The sequence below is a fragment of the Mesoplodon mirus genome, assembly GCF_964341445.2.
Source record: "Mesoplodon mirus genome assembly, chromosome: 18".
Lineage (NCBI taxonomy): Eukaryota > Metazoa > Chordata > Mammalia > Artiodactyla > Ziphiidae > Mesoplodon > Mesoplodon mirus.
Genome location: NC_138994.1, coordinates 42653790 through 42674851, shown reverse-complemented (window position 1 = coordinate 42674851; position 21062 = coordinate 42653790). Strand labels below are relative to the sequence as shown.

The 21062-nt window shown below is 45.8% G+C and overlaps 1 protein-coding gene across 4 annotated transcripts in view; it reads left to right on the top strand.

Annotated features, from left to right (window-relative positions):
- ARHGAP44 (Rho GTPase activating protein 44) overlaps nucleotides 1-21062 on the top strand; it is a 146930-nt gene that overhangs the window by 63868 nt on the left and 62000 nt on the right. For all 4 annotated transcript variants that reach the window (XM_082604765.1, XM_082604766.1, XM_082604767.1 and 1 more), the window contains exons 2-4: nucleotides 9244-9283; nucleotides 9657-9761; nucleotides 20747-20823. In XM_082604765.1, coding sequence (XP_082460891.1) covers nucleotides 9244-9283; nucleotides 9657-9761; nucleotides 20747-20823 — 222 coding nt within the window. The remainder of the gene's footprint in view (nucleotides 1-9243; nucleotides 9284-9656; nucleotides 9762-20746; nucleotides 20824-21062) is intronic.

Sequence of the window (21062 nt, the reverse complement as noted above, 5' to 3'; positions counted from 1 at the left end):
TTAGCAGGAGAAAACTGGCCAAATGGCCGATCTGATGGGGAGCTCCAGAAACTACAAGAGGACAGAAAAGAGTAGTGAGCAGCGAATCCTGTGACCAATAGGTAGCTTAGCCTAAACAGATGAGATGATTTTTGCCAGGAATCTGTTGTGTGTGCCACGTAGTGATTATTGCAACAAAACAGACAAACTCTAAAGGACAAAGCTAATAATAGCCTCAAGTCGAATTGTGACCAAACTCAGGAGTGGGGATGAGAGTTGGCGGTGGGAGAGGGTCATTGGAAAAATAAACATGTTCTAAGTGTTTCTTCTCGTGGATCAGGGGAGAAACAGCTTGGTGGGGGACATAATTATCTTCTACTGATGTGTAAATAGAGGAGGTTAGGTTCAGTTATGATTTCAGGGGAAGGAAGTTCCTTTATAAATCAAATCAGGGTTCTCCTCTCCTCTCCTGGGTCCTTGCCCTACCACTGGGAGAAAGCTGATTTTTAACATCTGCATTTCATTGTTTGCCTTGATATTTTTGCTGCCAGACAAACTGAGGTTTGTACTACTTTGCTTGGAAAAGTTTTCCCCCCAAACCCTAACCTTCAGGGCACCATCAGAACCCCCTTGCTTCTGCAGCCCACAGCATCAGCCTGGACCGCGGTCTGCCTGGCTTCATTTATGGCTGCATCCCTACCTGGGAGCCTTCACAGTGTGGCTTGGAGATGCATTGAGCCGCACTTGAGAAAGAGTGCGGGGACGGGGTCTAAAATATGTTCCTCTCGCCCTCTAGGGAGTATGACAGGTAACAGTTCTAAAACAGAACTAAGAGAGTGGTGGAGAGGGGATGCCTGGGGGGTAGAGAAGGACACCAAAAGGGAGGCCAGAAGCCCTGACTTCAGTGTTTTGTCTGGATGGGGACACTTCTGGAATAGCACCTATCTTAGCAAGATAACATTTTGTTGGTCTCTCTGAGCCCTGTCCTGCCAGAACTGCCAAGGGCAGGAGGCTAGTAACGAGTAAGCCCACGTTTGTGGTCCTGGTCCTCTCGCCGTAGTGTATTGTGTCCAAAATCCTGCCCGCTGGACCCTGGGGCCAGCCTCCCCGTGTAAAATCTGCAAGTCACACTGGAGCTGGGCACCAGGGTATTCTGTCATTTTCAGTGTCACAGACTTGCCCCTCAGAGACCTGTACTTCCAAGCCACTTTCTGTTGGTCTGGGATCACAGGTTTATTTTTAAAACTGTGCCCAAACCATAGACCAGGAAAGGACCTTGGCAAGTCATTGAGTCCAGGCCTTAACTTCAGAGAGAATCACACTTAAACTCCACCCCAGAGAACCCTTCTGCAATGACAGATACCATGAAAATTGCTCCCAAGGATGGCTTGGAATCTGTTCATCCTGAGCCGTTTAATCCCTTCACTTTCAGGAAACACATCAGGTCCTGTTCTGTTAGTCACCAGACCCTGGTCTCTGACAAACATGGACCCCAAATCATGAGCAGAGGTCAGTGTGATAGTCGTGCAGTGCTTTTTACTCTGTTCTGTGGCCCCGAGATCATGCTATAATCCATCCTTAAAACCACAAAGGTCCACAGCGCTCAGATTTCACAAGTGACCACGAGGGAGTGGAGGTGGAAGATGCAGAATGACTCACGGGTGGGTCTGCAGGGGCCGCCAAACAAAATGCCACCACCGGGGGGGCTCAACAATGGAAATTTATTTTCTCGTAATTTCAGAGGCTGGAAGTCTGAGATCAAGGTGTCCACGGGGTTGGTTCCTTCTGAGGCCTCTCTCTTTGGCTTGCAGATGGCTGTCTTCTCCCTGTGTCCTCACATGGTCGTCTCTTTGTGTGTCTGGTCTTGATCTCCTCTTCTTATGAGGTCACCAGTCATAACTGGATCAGGGCCCACCCTAATGACCTCATTTTAACTTTATCACCTCTCTAAAGGCCCTGTCTCTAAATACAGTCACATTCTAGGGTAAGGGAGGTTAGGACTTCCACATAGGAGTTTGGGGGGGAACATAATTTAGCCCATAACAACTCCAGAGATCAGATATCACCAAGACCACTGTATCTGCATCCTAAAATCACTTCCAAAATCATGGGGAAAGCCCATTCTTCACAACCCTGGTCCATGTTCGAAAAATTGTGAGAAATTTTTAAAAAAAGACATTTAAAATAATACATAAAAATGCATAAGAATATTATATAATTAACATTACTAATTTAAATATTATGAATAATCATTAATATATTATGTATAGTCTCATGCACATCTATGCATTATTATTATTATTTTTTTGTGTGTGTGTGCGGTATGCGGGCCTCTCACTGTTGTGGCCTCTCCCGTTGCGAAGCACAGGCTCCGGACGCGCAGGCTCAGTGGCCATGGCTCACAGGCCATGGCTCACAGGCCCAGCCACTCCGCGGCATGTGGGATCTTCCCAGACCGGGGCACGAACCTGTGTCCCCTGCATCGGCAGGCGGACTCTCAACCACTGCGCCACCAGGGAAGCCCTATGCATTATTTTTAAAGTATATATCCTTACCTTAAACCAGCATAAAATTATTTGGAGAGCACGAGAAATACATATTTAAAGATTTAGTGTAATAAGTATCAAGACATTTGAGATTTAAACATCTTATTTTTGAGAGGGAAGTACTAATTAACTGTGGGGCTCAAAAATGTCCTTGGAAACGATTGATACTGTTGGAAAGACTCAAAGGAAGCAATGAAGAACTGGTAGGGTTTGCATTAGAGATTAAAAAATAATGCCTGGATATTTTGGAACCAGCAAGAATATTCCTGTTTTGGGACTAGGGAAAAAGTAACATGGGAGAGAATCTAAAATCTTTGCAATAGCTTTAAAACTCCTCTTAGAAATGTACTCATTTGGTTAACCTTCACAGTATTAAAATATGGTGTTTATAACTTGCTGTGTTCATAAATTTATCACATGTGACATAAAATATTCCAGTTTACATTATTTTGTAATACAATTATTTTGTTTTTTAAAGACTTTGTTTTTAGAGCAGTTTTAGGTTTACAACAAAATTGAGAGAAAGGTACAGAGATTTCCCATAAACCCTCTCCCCCCTACACATGGATATTCTCCCTCATTATCAACATCACTCACCAGAGTGTTACATTTGTTACCAAGGATGAACCTACACTGACACATCATAATCACCCAAAGTTCATAGTTTACCTCGGGTTCACTCTTGGTGCTGTCCATTCTGTGGATTTGGACAAATGTATATATAAACATATCCATCATTATAGTATCACACAACATATTTTCACTGCCTTAAATATTTTTTAAATTTATTTTTTTGTTTTTTAAATGTAGTAAAAATACAACATAAATTTACCATCTTAACCATTTTTATGTATGCAATTCAGTGGCATTAATCACATTCACATTTGTGTGCTACCATCACCACCATCCATCCATAGAATTCCTCACCTTGCAAAGCTGCAACTGTACCCATGAAACAGTAATTCCCCACCAGCCCCTGGTAACCACCTTTGCAATACATTTTACAATACTTATACTGTCTCTTGTATCAATAGAAGAATTAGAAAGTTCAACACAAGGGAAGAACAGAGGGCTGACAACACTTTGACATATACCTTAGCATATTTTTTTTGCTTCTGAGTATCCATATATGTTTTTTTTTTTTTTTACTGTGCGTACTGGTTTATAGCTTGTTCCTTCTCGCTTAATTTATCAGTACCTTTACATGTCAAATATATGTCATCATTTTTAATACTTACATGAAAGTCTATCCATTTAAACAATCCCTTTGGATTTGAGGGAAAATCTTTGGATTTTTTTCCCAATATATCCATGTACTGAAGGGCTGGAAACAAAAGATTAAGTATAAACGTAGACCCCCATAAGGCAATGCTCTGATGACCTTTCTTACAGTTAAATTTTTATCTACATCCTCAGTTATTTCTTCAGGATGAGTCCTCCATTTAAGTTACTTTGAGAAAGTTTTTCTATATTTTTAGGCTTTTAAAATATATTGCCAAATTGCCTTCAAGAAAGATCGTACCATTTCATGCTTCCAACAGCTGTGGCGAGCACACCTATTTTCCATGCCTTCAGCAACCTTGTCCCTTAAAAATCAAAATAATAGGTGGATGTAGTTTTTAAAAAAACAAGTTGTAGAGGAGGACTTATAATGAAAAGGTATCAGCCGTCTTACCCTGATTCCACTCCCAGCCCTGCTCTCTGGAGACAATTACTTTTCATGACTTCTGTATTCAATTCCTCTGTAATTTAGCTCCCCATCTTTGAATAATATGCTTGTCCTGTTGGTTCTCTCTCATATACCCACAAACACACAATTTACTTCCTGTTGGGGAGATGGGGTTTTGATTGTATTATACCACTTGCCTTCCCCTCCATACCTATTTTTTCAATTGTTGTAACAAAGAGCGTTTTACTTCTTATGTTTAAACCTCTCTGCAGTTGCCACAGATGGTAGTTTCTCTTGGCTGGCTTTAGTGAGCATTATTCACCTCTCTCAACTGTTTGCTTCTCCCTCTTTCTTTCCTTTCTTTCCCATTTTTCCTTCCTCTTTTTTCTCTTTCTCACATCTTGAAGATTGATAAAATTTACATTCATTCTCTCCTGTAATCATCATAATTATGTCTTCTGTGTTTTGTTCATGGGTTGATTGTACAAGTTCAACAGTCAACTAAGTACTTCTTTTATAGCTACTTAAATGTGGTTCATTGCAGAGCCAAGTAATATGTCAATAATATTTCATGCTCTGTGGTTCCAACATAAAGATACCTACCCAGATAAAGGAGACTTTGCCTAGTACCAAGGTTAAAGAAATACTCTTTTCTTACATTCTACAGATGATTCAACCATGCATCACTTTACTTTGATTCAAATTTGTTTGTTTTTTGATTCATATTTGAATCCTATCTTTCTTGGGTACTTTTCCTGGAATTTCTCTGGGATTATCTTGTTTTTTTCTATTGGGAGAATCATATGCCTTCATACCTTCCAACTTACTCATTTCATCTATTATTTTGTTTGCTCTCTTCATCTTAGAGGCCACTGAGTTCCAATTTGTATTTATTGCTCTCCAAGCCTCCTGTGGGTCTGACATCCTGGGATTTTCTCTTGGCTGGTCTCAGGTTTATTTCTGTCGTTTCTTACTGGATTAAAGTTTTATCCTTATTTTTTCTGGAGTGCATCCTCAAGGGGTTTTCTCAGAAAGAGAGGTAACGTCCTTTTCTATTTCTAAAAATGATTTTATTTTACCTCTATACTTGACTGATAAGTTATCATAATTTTTTTTTTGGATTGAAATGAATTTTCACTCAGAACTTTGGAATTGCTCCGTTATAGTCTAGCATCAGTTATTGCTGATAAATTCTGCTGCTTGTCTGATTGTTGCAGCTTGACAGCTTCCTCCTCTTGTAAGGGGCCAGAATGAAGAGCGGGAGATGCCTGGGCATAGAACAGTGGGGACAGTTTGGAGGACCTTGAAGAGATAAATTTGTTGACTCAGTAGGATTTTCCAAAGCAGAGATTTTTAGATTTTATTCCATACACCAGTGTTTCTTAACATGCATTGGAGTCACCTAGAGGGCATCTTAAAACAGATTTTGGAGCTCACTCCCAGAATTTCTGACTCAGTAGGTCTGGTTGGGGCTGAAGAATTTACATTTCTAACAAGTTTGAAAGTGATGCTGATGTTGTAGCTCCAGGACTATATTTTGGTATATTACACTAAGGTGATGACTTAATTCAGAGTAACCTCATTTTCTTGTTTAAAAAAATGGGGATAGGGCTTCCCTGGTGGCGCAGTGGTTGAGAGTCCGCCTGCCGATGGGGGGGACACGGGTTCGTGCCCCGGTCTGGGAAGATCCCACATGCCACGGAGTGGCTGGGCCCGTGAGCCACGGCCGCTGAGCCTGCGCGTCCGGAGCCTGTGCTCCGCAATGGGAGAGGCCACAGCAGTGAGAGGCCTGTGTACGGCAAAAAAAAAAAAAAAAGAAAAAAAAAGGGATAATAACACCTTCCAGGGTTTTTTTTTTAAGGAATGAGTGATTGTATTCACTATGTATTCTGAATTCCAGATGCTCGGGCATCTGAAGCCTCACTGACTTGGGAGAGACTGCTTCTCCGAGGCCTGGCTAATTCCTAGAAAGAGCAAACAGTTTGCCTGAAAGCACATCTTTGATATGCAAACAACCAATTCTGAATCCATACCTCCACCCACCTCTTTTCAGGCTCCTGTAGTCTGGACAGTATCCTCCTGCCCCTAAATCACTCCAGGGCCAAGCACTGGACTATTAGGGCCCTCCCCCCATAGCCCAGAGCCCACCAAAATTACTCAAATTATCCCACTTTAAACCTGCTCAGCTTGCTTGCTTTGTCAACCCATCCTTCCTGTGGAAACCACAGTAAAGACTGTTGCCCACACTGTCCCCTAGCTCTCTCTGCCTCCTGCCCTGCCCTGGTGTATCCCTGTGTGTCCCTGCAGGGCGTGCCATGCCTCCTGATTCTAGGAACCTGTAAGTGTAACTTCCTTCATGACAGTTCCACGTCTGCATGTCTTATCTACCTGATTGAAACAAATCTCAGGTACATTTTTAAACGGTGGTATAAAGCTTGTAAAGTACTTAGCAGAGCACCTCTTTTGGCATTAGGTAAAAGGGACATTTTAGGAAGAATATCTAAAGGCAGTGTGAATGATGAATGGGAAGATGCTGGAGACGGGGACATCGGTTAGAAGGATCTCATGGCTGCTCCATGGGACCCAGCCTGAGCGTCTGCAAATAGAAAGAGAGCAACAGGTGCTGAAAATATTAGTGATAGACAAATTGAGAGCATTGGACAACTTCTTGGGTGTTGTAACTTGGTGACTTATTGTCTGAAATGTTTTGTAATGAGACTATCTCTGCGTTAGAGGCAGCCTCACTGTTTCCTTCCGTGACTTCTATAATGACAGCTGAGAGTCCTCATTGTTTGGCTCTCAATCCAACCAAGTGTCCTCTGTGATGAGGCCAGAACTCCAAGGTAGCATGTCAGGGAAGGTCTCCCAAGATGCCCTGTACTGAATATTACCTTCATCTTCATGTTTCCTAAACTATATTCAGCACTCAGGGTGTAGTCGTTAACTGGTGTTATGTGAAATATATTTTTATAGATTTGGGAAATGACAAGTTAGCCAAAATTAAGCCATTTAAATTTCCTGCAGGACTTCTCAGAGCGTTTAATATTTTGATGAAACTCTGTTAACGGAGAATATAGCCTTCAGTGTTTCCTAACTTATTTGTCCACAGAACCTTTTTCTTCAGGGTGTCTAATGAGTCTATTTTTACATGGAACACATTCTGGGAAATGCTGCTGTGACCTGACAAGCTAATGTATGACACCGCTGACAATCAAGATTTTTGTGCGTGGCAGTGATTGTTCTTCTAAAGCCCATCAGGAGAACAGTGCACAATTTTTAGATCCATTTGCCAAGGCTCTGTTTTGCTTTAGTCTTTTGGTGTAAAAAATAAAATGAAAAGACATAACTTGTACCCAGATGTCACCTACACGGTGCCTATCATCCTGTAGAATGACTCATCCTCTGAAAATAGTAGTGTTCATTGTCTTGATGGTGAACAATGCTCTTTCGTTTACAAAGATGAGGCCCCAAATACCAGGCTTCCTAAAATTAGCTTCACCTGTTAGCCCGCCTCCTTCCTCGGGTCAGTCTTTTTTATTTTATTTTATTTTTAAAATTTTTATTTATTTTTTATTTTTATTTTTGGCTGCGTTGGGTCTTCGTTGCTCTGTGCGGGCTTTCTCTAGTTGCGGCGAGCGGGGGCTACTCTTCGTTGCGGTGCATGGGCTTCTCATTACAATGGCTTCTCTTGTTGTGGAGCACGGGCTCTAGGCGCACAGGCTTCAGTAGTTGTAGCACATGGGCTTCAGTAGTTCTGGCTGGCAGGCTCTAGAGCGCAGGCTCAGTAGTTGTGGCACACAGGCTTAGTTGCTCCACGGCATGTGGGATCTTCCCGGACCAGGGATCAAACCCGTGTCCCCTGCATTGGCAGGCGGATTCTTAACCACTGCGCCACCCAGGGAAGTCCCTTGTGTTCTTTTTCTTTCCTTTCTGTGGGTTAGTTTATATTTTGATTTATCTGTTGTGTTTTTGAGTGTATATCTTTGCACTTTGCTCCAAGAAGATTTGCATTCTCCTCTGATATGAGACAGGGGCTGCTAACAGGTTGGGACACTGCAGCCGGCATCCAAGTTCTTTCCCTGAATGTGTTAACCCCTGGTTCCAGCCCCTCACTTTCTGGGTGGGGTGGGGGGGCTCACAGAGGTGACCAGATCTCAGTGGTGGCATTTGCATTTGTCACCAGGACTCAGTGCTGTCTCCGTGTTTGCTGTTGATTGATGTCTGCTCAGATTTTCAAGCTACTTTTGCTTATTTGTTTGGGGGAGACCGAGGGGGATGGGTGGGGGAACTTACTTAATTCTACTGGGAAAAACAATCTGGAGACAGAAGAAGTGTGTTTGTTGTGCTTCATCCAGTTTCCATGCTGTAGCAGGGGACTCCTCAGACCATCTTGTTTGCCGTGTTTTTGCTGGACTGCTGGTTCCTTGAGGCTCCTAGTGAATTCCTGTACTGTCTGTATTTCCTCTTTTCTCTCGTTAGAAATAGCTGCTGTTGGTGCAGACTTGTGTACATAGGACAGACAAAGAACAAAGTCCTACTGTAGAGCACCGGGAACCATGTTCAATATCCTGGGATAAACCATAATGGAAAAGAAGATGAAAAAGAATACGTATAACTGAGTCACTCTGCTGTACAGCAGGAATTAACACAACATTGTAAATCAACTATACTTCAATAAAATAAAAAAAAATAGCTGCTGTTAATGTCTCTGTTTTTTTTTTTTTTTTTTTTGCTGTACGCGGGCCTCTCACTGTTGTGGCCTCCCCCATTGCGGAGCACAGGCTCCGGACGCACAGGCCCAGTGGCCATGGCTCACGGGCCCAGCCTCTCCGCGGCATGTGGGATCCTCCCAGACTGGGGCACGAACCTGTATCCCCTGCATCGGCAGGCGGACTCTCAACCACTGCGCCACCAGGGAAGCCCAATGTCTCTGTTTTTCTAATCTCTCTATAAGTGGGGAGAGAGTGGAGAGTAATTATGAGACTATATTCCTAGTTTTTTTTTTTTTTTTCTTTTTTTAACCTATATGTCTCTCCATTTTCTCTTTAGGGCAGAGAAGACTGAAGTTCTGAGCGAAGACCTTCTTCAGGTAAGGTTGTCGCTGGCCTGTAGCTCATAGATGCCAAAGACACATTCCCTTTTACAGCCGAGCCCTTCCCGGTGCTGTTCAAGCTGCTCCAGTGCTCCTCATCTGGTCTATTTAGAGACACAGCTTTTATCCTTTATGATCGCCCCTTGCATTGTGAACCCCAGTCCGGGTGAGGTTTTTCGGGAGACACTTGAAGGCATTTGATTGCACGGTGAGCAGAGGGTCCCTGAGTCTGTGATCCCCTCCTTTTCTCCTGCATTGGATGTTGTCTCTGCAGAAACATGAGTCAGTCTTGTCCCTTGATTGTCCAGACCCGTGACCCCACTTCTGACCTCCCCTCACCCAGGAGCCCCACCCACTGCTCTGTCCACAGGTGGAGAAGCGGCTGGAGCTGGTGAAGCAGGTCTCCCACAGCACACACAAGAAGCTCACGGCATGTCTGCAGGGCCAGCAAGGGGCGGAGGCCGACAAGCGCTCGGTAAGTGCCCTCCCAGCCCTGGGGGATGTGAAACTTGCCTGCTGACGGACCAGGCGGTATCTGAGAATTGTCTTGTGGTGTGGCAGTGCCTCCTACCTCTCCGTGCCCTTTAACCTGCCTGAAGCATCCCCTACCCTCACCAAGCAAGATTTGGTCCCCATCCTTGTCCTCCCCAGACAGGGGCAACACCTGAGGAGAGCAGGGGCGTGCTGAGATCCCAGCGTTAGAGCGGCCGTCGCCTTTCTCTTACCCCTGCTGTTTGTTCACAGCTTCCATTTGCCTCCATAGTATCTTAAGATCACATGCAAGATAATTACACTGTGGTTTTGGAGGTTACAGGTGGCCCATAAAGGCTCTTATGAAAATTGTTTTTGCTGTAATGAAGCAATAAAGAGAACCTGCTACATGAAAGTGCTCCAGGGTCTTTGTCTAGAAGGGCATCAGTACTAAAAGCATTGCGTCGTGTGACTCCATCGAATGAGCAGTCCTTGGGGTGAACAGTCGTGAAGATTCGCTTCCCTTTGACCCCTCCACCCCCATCAAGTCCACCAGAGATGAAAAGCTATTCTTAGCGGTTCACTTGGCTTTGTTACAGGGGAGATGCAATCTAAGGGGTTTCTTTCCTCCTTGAGTTTATGATCGACGTGTTTGGTGTCTGTTTGATTTTCTCTGGCCTGGAGTTCTTGTTCACTTCTCTTCCCGGCAGTCGCCCCGAGCCCCCCAGGTTCTCTTGGCCTCACTTGTATAAGTGATCATGGCACGTGCCCTGATAATTCCACCATCTCAGCTGCAGGACCAGAACGGCTCTGCTTGCTCTTTCATTCCATTTTCTCTTCCCAGCCCTGGTTTCTTCTTTCCTAATATTCCCAGCAGGAACCACTCACGTGTGGTGGTAGCAATAAAATGTTTACAGCTTTGGAAAGTGTCTGTGGAAATAATTGTGTGTCTCTCAGGACTTTCAGCAAGGGGAGCCCGACAGTCTAAAGGCAGAGTTTGCGATACTGCTTTCGACATGAAACCCTTTCATCAAACAAACACGTATATGGGACTCCAGAAGCTGGTCCATGTGTGGGACCTGTAGCCAGGCCTGCCTGTGACCCACTTCCGTCCTTTTCTTCCAGAAAGCACTGTTTTTATTTTTTTTAATTTTTTTGCGGTACGCGGGCCTCTCCCCGCTGCAGCCTCTCCCGTTGCGGAGCACAGGCTCCGGACGCGCAGGCTCAGCGGCCATGGCTCACGGGCCCAGCTGCTCAGCGGCATGTAGGATCCTCCTGGACCGGGGCACGAACCCGTGTCCCCTGCATCGGCAGGCGGACTCTCAACCACTGCGCCACCAGGGAAGCCCGGAGAAAGCACTGTTTTTAAAACAAGCGGTCAAGGGACTTCCCTGGTGGTCCAGTGGTTAAGACTCCACGCTTCCACTGCAGGGGGCACAGCTTCGGTCCCTGGTCGGGGAACTAAGATCCCACATGTCTCTCGGCCAAAGATAAAGTAAACTAAAATAACTGGTCAACAGGAATGTATACTTTGGTATCAAGAGTAGCATCTGACTGTTGGCACCAGAGTCTTGAAACTGACCTTTGGTGTTGGTAGGTTGATGACTACTAGCTTTATTTCTCGAGGATAAGGTCCAGTTACCCAGATTTATAAGGTTTTAATTGGATTGAGGGTCTTGCGAATTATATAGGAGGCTTTTGGCTCTCCAGGTTTTCTAAAATATCATGAATCGGTAGCAGATTTGGGGTATGGCAAGGCCGACAGGTCAGAGGATGACTGGCACTGAAAAGGCAGTTGGTTCCTCACACTTCCCCAGAGGAGGGGGCATGTGGGCCACGCGGGGAGTTCCGGGATGCCAGGAGGCACAGGCCACACTGGTGCAGTGATTACCATATGAACTGGACAGCTATTCAGTGGACCTGGAAGAAGTCTGCAGTAGAAATAAGCTCAGGCACGTACAGATCAGTGATTTCGCTGCACAGATGACAGGTGCTTGATTTTGTCCATGATTTCTTTTTTTTTCAGATATTTTTGACGTGGACCATTTTTAAAGTCTTTATTGAATACGTTAACGCTGTTGCTTCTGTTTTACGTTCTGGTGTTTTTGGCCGTGAGGCACGTGGGATTCTAGCTCCCCGACCAGGGGTCAAACCCCCTACATTGGAAGGCGAAGTCTTAACCACTGGACTGCCAGGGAAGTCCCTGCCCATGATTTCTTGAGCTGAGCAGTCTTTCCTTATTCTCATCTGACTGAATAAATGATCAAACTGAAAAGAAATTCAAAGTGACCTTTAAGGACAAGCTAAAGGTGGCAGCACTGACACTGACGAAAGTGCTTTTAGGTTAGGGTGCACGGTGTGTGGATTTTCCAGAGACGGGAAGGCGTTTGGCATTTTTGAGCAACATGAAGGTGGCCCGAGTGACTAGAGGTTAGGGAATGACAAGGAGAGGGTGTGAGATGGGATGGCAGGGCCCCCGGTCTCACCATGGTCAGCATCGGGACTTTTCCCCCGAGATCCGTGGGAGGCCAGTGTGTTAATCAGAAGTAACATGATGAGATTTGTTGGTGATTGTGTGATGAATGGGTAAATGGGGTGGGGCTATGGTGGAAGTCAGGATCCAGTTAGACAGGTAAGGGCTCAGTCAAGGTGGGACGCGATGGGGTCAGTGAAGATGGACAGAGGTCGGAGATGTGATGGATGTTGGACGTAGGGTACCAGGACTTGGCAATTGAATGGATGTGGAGGTACGAGGGAGGGAGAGGGATTTCCAGGTCCCTGGCTTGAGGACTTGTTGAATCCATGGGAGTTCATGAGATCACCCAGGGAGAAAATACAGGTGAGAAGACAAGGGGCCTTGAATCAAGACCCCCCAGGAACTACAGCATTTGAAGCTCTAACAGGAGGAGGACCTAGCAGAGAAGGGTTGGTACTGTTAATCCACCCACTTGCTCAGATCTACATCCCAGGCATCATCCTTTCCTTACTTTTCATTCTTTCACCACGTGCATTTCAGTAAGTCCTGCCGGCTCTTCCTCCAGAGAATCTCCATTTGCTTTAACGTTCATCAGCCCGGTCCACGCAACAGTCATCTGTTGCCTGAACACAGCAGTGTTCCCTTCGGGGCCTCTGCTTTCCACTCCGGCCCCCCTTCAGCCGCTTTATCATCTGGTCTCTACAGCTGCCTGAGTGAGTGTTTAAAATGAAATCAGATGCTTCAGTCCCCCCACAGGATTCCCACTGTAGCACAAAATCCCAGCTTCTTAGCTTGGCCCTTGGTCCCTAATGGTACATCGTCCACCTGCATCTCTGAGCTCAGCTCTTGCCCCCGCCCACCGTCCTCCTCTGCCCCCATCGTCATCCTCCAACTGCACTGACCTGTGATTGAACTTGCCTTGTTCATATCCATGCGGAGCCTTCATGTGGGATCTACCCTCCACCTGGAATATTCTTTTTTTTTTTTTTTTTTTTTTTTTTGCTGTATGCCGGCCTCTCACCGCTGCGGCCTCTCCCGCTGCGGAGCACAGGCTCCGGACGCACAGGCCCAGCGGCCGTGGCTCACGGGCCCAGCCGCTCCGCTGCATGTGGGATCCTCCCGGACCGGGGCACGAACCCGCGTCCCCTGCATCGGCAGGCGGACTCCCAACCACTGCGCCACCAGGGAAGCCCACTTGGAATATTCTTACCCAGCGTTTCAGGCCAGCAACTTCCTTTTATTTTATTTTAATTTTATTTAAGTATAGTTGATTTATGATGTATTGATTTCTGCTGTACAGCAGAGTGATTCAGTTATACACGTATATACATTCTTCTTCATATTCTTTTCCATTATGGTTTATCACAGGATGTTGAATATAGTTCCCTGTGCTCTACATTAGGACCTTGTTGTTTATCCATCCTGTATATAATAGTTTGCATCTGCTAACCCCAACCTCCAAATCCATCCCTCCCACTTGGCAACCACAAGTCTGTTCTCTGTGTGAGCCTGTTTCTGTTTCATAGATAAGTTCATTTGTGTCATATTTTAGTTCCACATGTAAGTGGTATCATACGGTATTTGTCTTTCTCTGTCTGACTTACTTCACTTAGTATGACAATCTCTAGGTCCATCTGTGTTGCTGGAAATGGCATGATTTCCTTCTTTTTATGGCTGCGTAGTATTCCATTGTGTGTGTGTGTGTATACATATATATATATACATACATACATAACAGACCTTCTTTATCCATGTGTCTGTGGATGGACATTTAGGTTGTTTCCATGTCTTTGCTGTTGTGAATAGTCACACCAGTGACTTCTTACTGTTTGATTCTCAGTTCAGATATCACCGTCTCGGTGCAGCTTCTCTTACCACCTGATGTGTGTGCTCCCTCCCTCCCTCAGTCACGTCTCACTGTTTCATGCTCTTCATAGCCTGTGTTATCCTCTAAAATCATCCTGCTCATTCATGTGCTCCTGTGTCTGTTCCCATCACCAATATGTGAGCTACGCCGGAGCAGGGGTCTTGTCTTCCCCTCACGGCTGCATTCTCAATGCCTAGAACGGGGCCTGCCACATGTAGGAAGCACTAAAAATAGACGTGTCACGACTGGATGGCCCATGCCTATTTTAGGCACAGAACCTGCCCATTGCATCACTCCAGTTTGACTCGTTCCTATTCTTTTTTTTTTTTTTTTTTTTTTCAGTATGCGGGCCTCTCACTGTTGTGGCCTCTCCCATTGTGGGGCACAGGCTCTGGACGCGCAGGCTCAGCGGCCATGGCTCACGGGCCCAGCCCCTCCGCGGCATGTGGGATCCTCCCGGACCGGGGCACGAACCCGCATCCCCTGCATCGGCAGGCGGACTCTCAACCACTGCACCACCAGGGAAGCCCCTCGTTCCTATTTTTTACGGAAGCAATTTAGCGTGATGGCTCTGAGTTTAAGGGCTGGGATCTGACCCTCCAAGGTGGAAGCCCAGCTCTACTGCTTCCTAATTTTGCCTGACAGTGGGCAAGTCAATTACCTCTATATGCTTTGGTTTCTTCCCTTGGAAAATAGTAATAACCATGAATTCCTGCCCAGTAGGGTTGGAGAGTTAAGTGAGGTCATACATGTAAATGCCCAGCACAGTGCTTGACATGAATACATAGTAAAGAAATAGAAACTGCTGCTGTTATTAGGGCCCCGCCTTTAGTCCAAAATCACCACTGAGAACTGCTGAGCCCCAAGGAGCAAGTCTGCCTGGATTAGTGGACAGTAGACAGCAGTTTTCGGAGATGGAGGGGCATGTGTGCGTGTGTGTATGTTTAGGAAACAGAGTGGATATTAGAATAAGACTTTTTGTCTCTGAGTCATCCTACAAACCGTGCCGCCGATGCCTAAGATAATTTTAGCAAGAACACTCATCTCAGGCAAGTCAGATCGACTACTTCCAAACCCTGGAACGTTCTGTCTCCCCTTCCCTCAACTCTTAAGGATCTCTCGGCACACTGGAATCAGGGAAATGTGTATTTCAGTAGCTTCTCTTTGACCCGGAAAACCACTGGTCACGGTGAAGCTCGCTAAGTAAGGTCTCTTTACCTGGGTGCTAATGGTCCCCGGAATAGTGGGTGATTCTCTCAGCCTAGACCCTCGTCTGCAAGAGAAACACATTTTGGCAGCTTTTCTGGACATGTGGGCAATTGAATCCTTCAAAGATTCAGTATCCTTCTACGTGAAGTGGGGGTGAGCAGAGTGTGGAGGAGAGAGGAAATAATACCTCAGTCACGGGTAGGCATTAGGTTAAATAAATCAGCACCGTACCCCGCGTCTACTGAGCCCTCAGCTTTTCCTTTGTCTCAGAGCATTTCTTTAGAAATAGAAATAATTTGTAGTCTGTAGTGAGTTGCAGTCCATTAACTTCCTCTATTCACCCGCCTTTGATTATAGATGTTCACTATCCCCTTTTTGACGTGAAAGTATGTCACCTTAATCCATTTCTTCCTTCCTTCTTTTCTTTTGGTAGCTTCCTTCTAATCGCTTGATTCTTTTCTTTTCTTTTTTCTTTTCTTTTCCTTTTCTTAATTTCTTGACTCTTAAAGCATCTACACAAGCAAAGACTCACCACTAATTGAGGCTTTACCCCATTAACACCCGTGCCCTTTGAATCCAAGCACTCACATCACCCTCAGTGTCTCGCCTGCAGTGAATGCTTTCTTAGGAGCCTCACCTGGGCCACAAGCACAGGCCCTAGCTTGTGGCCTGTCCCCTTTCACCATCACTACAGGACTTGTTTAAATACATGTTGTCATCTTCATTCAATGATCTGTGTAGCCATTGAAAGAAAAAAGGCTGAGGTAGCTCTCTATGTCTTGATTGGAAATTACATGAATGATACCTCTACATGAAAAGGAAAGCAAAGTGTAGAGGGGGTTATATCATATGTTGTGAGGGAAAATGTGTCCATTAAAAATGGACACATGGGGCTTCCATGGTGGTCCAGTGGTTAAAACTCCAAGCTCCCAATGCAGGGGGCCCAGGTTCCATCCCTGGTCAGGGAACGAGATCCCACATGATGCAACTGAAGATCCCGTGTGCTGCAACTAAGACCCGGCGCAGCCAAATAATAAATAAATATTTTTTAAAAATGGACACGCACTCACATATACAATTGGATCTTCTTAGAATATTTATGGAAGGATACATAGAAAACTGATCACTGGCATGGTTTCTGGAGAGGGGAACCCAGTGGCTAAGGGTTAAGGATGGGAGAAGACTTTCTGCTGTAAACCCTCCAGCACCTTTTGAGTTTTGTACCATTCGCTTTTCAAAAATGAATTCATTTGAGATAGAGAAAGAGAGAAATCTTATTTTCCATGTTAAAATCTTAGGAATTAACGTGCAGTTGAAACAGCAATGACTTTCTCGTTCTGTGGTCCTTCGTCACTTAAATTGGCTCCCTTTTCCACCTAAAAGCATCTCATAATCCTCAGTGAGGATGTTGAGTGACTGGAAATGGCTAGAAGATAAAGTTGGCCCCCTGCTTGGGAGAAGGGCCCCTCCAGTCATACCATTTCCATCTGGTTTTTCCTGTGTGAATCTGGAAACCAGACACCTGGCTGTCCCCTCACCACCTCCCTCCAAGACCGGTGGCTTCGTGGTCCTCAAGTGCTGTTCTTGTTCTTGACCTTCAGTCTGCTAGGCATCCCGGGCATGGTTTTCTGCTCCACTCACTGACAGGACTAATTGGACTGATCTTTTTCATTTGGAAAAACTCCACTCGTAGACATATTTCTCCAAAGGATGCCAACTTCCAGGCCATTAGAAATTGCCTGTCATCTGCTGTAGGCAAGATCCTCCCTTGCCTTGCTTCCTTGTCAAATTCTGAAAAAGGACTCAGAAAGGCTTGAGTCCTTCCTGAAAGGCAGGTGGATCATGGGTCTCTGGATCCTCAGCATAAACAAAATGGTCTTGTGTGGCTGTACTATCCGACATTCGGGGTGGGGCGGGGGAGCGTCTTCAGTGGTTGGTTATTCAGATATTTTAGGAACTTGCAGATTGAACACCTTTCTTTAAACCCAAACCTCAGCACTCTCGATGTTTGGGGCTGGGTAATTCTTTGTTTCAGGGGGCTTTCTGATGCACTGTAAGATGCGTAGCAGCATCCCTGGCCTCCACCCACTAGATACCAGGGATGTTCCCCACATCGTGACAATCACATACATTTCCAGACTTTGCCAACGTCACGTCCCGGGGGGAAAAAAATTACCCCTGGTCAAGAGCTCTAATACCTTAATCCATCCTTTTCCTCTGAGCGTAACAGATGTTATACCTGCACAACTCCTTTTCTTTTTTAACCATTTTAGACATTTTTCTAAAATGTGCTTTAAGTAGCTTTTTTTTTTTAAAGGTGAGGGTGGGAGCAGACGCTCTCTGAAGATACTGTTCCTCTGCCCTTAATTAAGTCTCTGGAAACCTGGACCTAATAGCTTTGTAGGACAGCTAGAAAGTGGTGTTTAAATTTGGATATATTAGTATTTAGTTGCCTGGTCTCGTTTTTACCAAGAACAATGTCCCATTTTATGTGAAATGATGGGGTAGCAAGATGATTCCTCGAGTAGAAGGGATCTGACCTCTGTGGAGTGGACGTGTCTCAGGGCAGGGAGGGGGTTATAGTTTAGACCCGTTGAGGACACCTGGTGTCCTGGGCTCCCCTCCACCTGGACTAACCCCAGGAACCCTAGGAACTTCCATACCACTCTTGGGGGTTGGTCTACCTCCTGTGACCTTCCCCGGAGATACCTAGAGCCCATGGGTCTCCTGGGGATGTTCAAACCAGATTCCTAAAACTCCACCTCCAGCTTGGTGCCGCTCTCAAGTCATCCAGTTGCCTGTCTCAGGATTGAGTTATTTTAATCCGATCATGTTGTTCTTAAACAAGCCCACAGTGGTCCCCAGGTGCCCCTAGAAAGAAACCCCAGTGCCTGCCTCTGGCTGACGAGGCCCCGCACCGTCCCGCCTCCGCCCCCTCCCCCTCCCCCAACCTCTCCCCCATCACACACTGTGCTCCAGCCATGCTGGTCTGCTGGAGATGCTGAGCCAGCTGAGCTGGCTAGGTAGCCCACCTGCGGGCCTTCGCACCTGCAGTTCCTCTGCCCGGAATGTTCTTTCCCAGGTCATCTGGAGGTATGGCTGACTTTCTCTTCCTTCAGGTTGCTTCTTAAATGTCCCCCCTCGGGGGGGGCAGTCTTTTCTCCTCACCGCCCCCTCCCCACAGCTGCCCACTCTGCCCATCGTCCTGCTTTCTGCTGTTCCCATGGTACTTCCAACTCTCGAAAGGGTCTCCTTCAAAGTGTCTGTGTTTAGTGTCTGTCTCCCTGCCCTGGGATGTAATTTCCATGAGAGCAGTGTCTGGTCTCGGTCACCACGGGTGTGGTACCCAGATAGGTACCCCATTCGTGCTGAGGAGTAAGCGAGTTACCGCCGAGGGTCTCTGGGTGCTAAGACAGGAGATTCTGGGCTGGGAGGGGCTCCATCACTTTCTGTTTGAAGAGCTGTCTGTGTGACAGTGTGGACTGGAAGACCTGAGGATATCTAGCTGTTCTTTTTTTAATTTTTTGGCCGCGCTGTGCGACATGTGGGATCTTAGTACCCTGACCAGGGATCGAACCCGTGTCCCCTGGAGTGGAAGCGCGGAGTCTTAACCACTGGACCGCCAGGGAATTCCCAGATATCTAGCTGTTCTTCCCTTGTTGTTCTCCGTGTGTGCTGGGTGGTTTCAGCTCAGGAAGGAGAGGGCTTGTTGACACTTAAGGAGGGAAGATGGGTCACGCTGTGGTCCTTCTGCCTGCCCACCTCCCTCCCTCCTTTCCTTCCCTCCCCGCCTCTCTTCCCACATAACATAAAGCTTACCACTTTAGCTATTTTAAAGAGTACAATTCAGTGACGTTTAGTACAGTCACAATATTGTGCAACTACCACTGTGATCTACTTCCAGACCATTTCCATCACCCTGAAAGGAAATCCCATACTCATTAGTCAGTCATTCCCTTTCCCCCTCCCCCCAGCTCTTGGCAACCACAAATCTACCTTCTGTCCCTATGGATTTGTTTATTCTGGATATCTTACATAAATAGAACTGTACCTTATGTGCACATGTGTGCCTGGCTTATCTCACTTACTGTGATGCCTTCAGGGTTCACCCATGTTGTAATCTGTGTCGGGAGTTCATTCCGTTTTTATGGCTGCATAATATTCCGTTGCATGGATAGACCACATTGTATTTATACACTCATCCGTTGATGGACGTTTTTGCTGTTTCCACCTTTTGGCTATTGTGAATTGGGCTGCTCTTCGCATCATGCACGTTTTTGTTCAGCCATCTGTTTCAAATTATTTTGAGTACATACCCCAGAGTGGAATCGCTGGGCCATATGGTAATTTTGTTTAACTTCTTGAAATGCTGCCAGACTTTTCTACAGTGCTGGACCATTTTACATCTCTGCTGGCAAAGCATGAAGGTTCCAATATCTCCACATGCTCACCAATATTTATTTTTTGTATTTAAAAAATAAATTATTAATATTATGATAGCCATCCTAGTGGGTGTGAGGTGGTATCTAATTGCAGCTTTGATTTGGGTTTCCTTAATGACTAATGATGTTAAGCATCTTTTCATGTGCTTATTGGCCATTTTATGTCTTCTTTGGAGTATACCTCATTTTGATGATTATTTTGTTTGCATTGTAATTCTGTGTGAACATTTTTCCCTCTCTTCCTTGACTGCAAGCTGCCTTATTTATAAAATGGGGCTAATATACTTCTTGAGAGAGATGATTTTTAGAAATTAAGGCATGGCTCAAATCTTCAGCATAAGTTTGAAATCTTCTCTTTTTTCCCTGCTGCTTTCTACTTTATTTTAAAATGCAGCATGTAGGGAATTCCCTGACAGTCCAGTGGTTAGGGCTTCACGCTTTCACTGCCATGGTCCAGGTTCAGTCCCTGGTTGGGGAACTAAATTCCCTCAAGCTGCACAGTGCAGCCAAAAAATGAAATGAAATGAAATGAAATTTAAAATGCAGGGCTTCCCTCGTGGCACAGTGGTTGAGAGTCCGCCTGCCGATGAAGGGGGACACGGGTTCGTGCCCCGGTCCGGGAAGATCCCACATGCCGCGGAGCGGCTGGGACCGTGAGCCATGGCCGCTGAGCCTGCGCGTCCGGAGCCTGTGCTCTGCAACGGGAGAGGCCACAACAGTGAGAGGCCCGTGTACCGAAAAACAAAATGCAGCATGTAAACCTTAGCCTTATTTTCCAACTTAGCAACTTTAATCGTTTTAATTTTCTGAATTTTGACATCTCTGAGTCTAACCCACCGTTGTATCCTCTGAATTTTTAGGTTTTATTCATATTTTAAAGTCAGTTTGTTTCTTAGCTAATGTAATATCTAGGCACGTATTTGACTTCTTGCTATTTTAGTGTAAGTGGGCGACTGTTGAAGTAGTTTTCATTACCACGTTTTCTTCCTTTTCAGAAAAAGTTGCCTTTGACCACACTGGCTCAGTGTCTGGTGGAAGGCTCAGCTGTTCTGGGAGACGACACGCTTCTTGGGTAAGGCGATTCCATGTATGGATTTGTGCTAGATCTAGGTGAGTCCCCATCCTTACAAGGGGACTAACAGTCCTCACGGAGATAGTGAGGACACCTGTGGTCTGGCTGGAGACTGGACGGGGAAGAAGGAAAGGTTGCCGGTGAGAAATTGAGCTCCCAGGTCCAGGAGTCATAGTGTCTGTGCAGGCAGCAGCTCCCAAGGGGAGAAGTTAACATGAAACTGTTCGGACTTCCCTGGC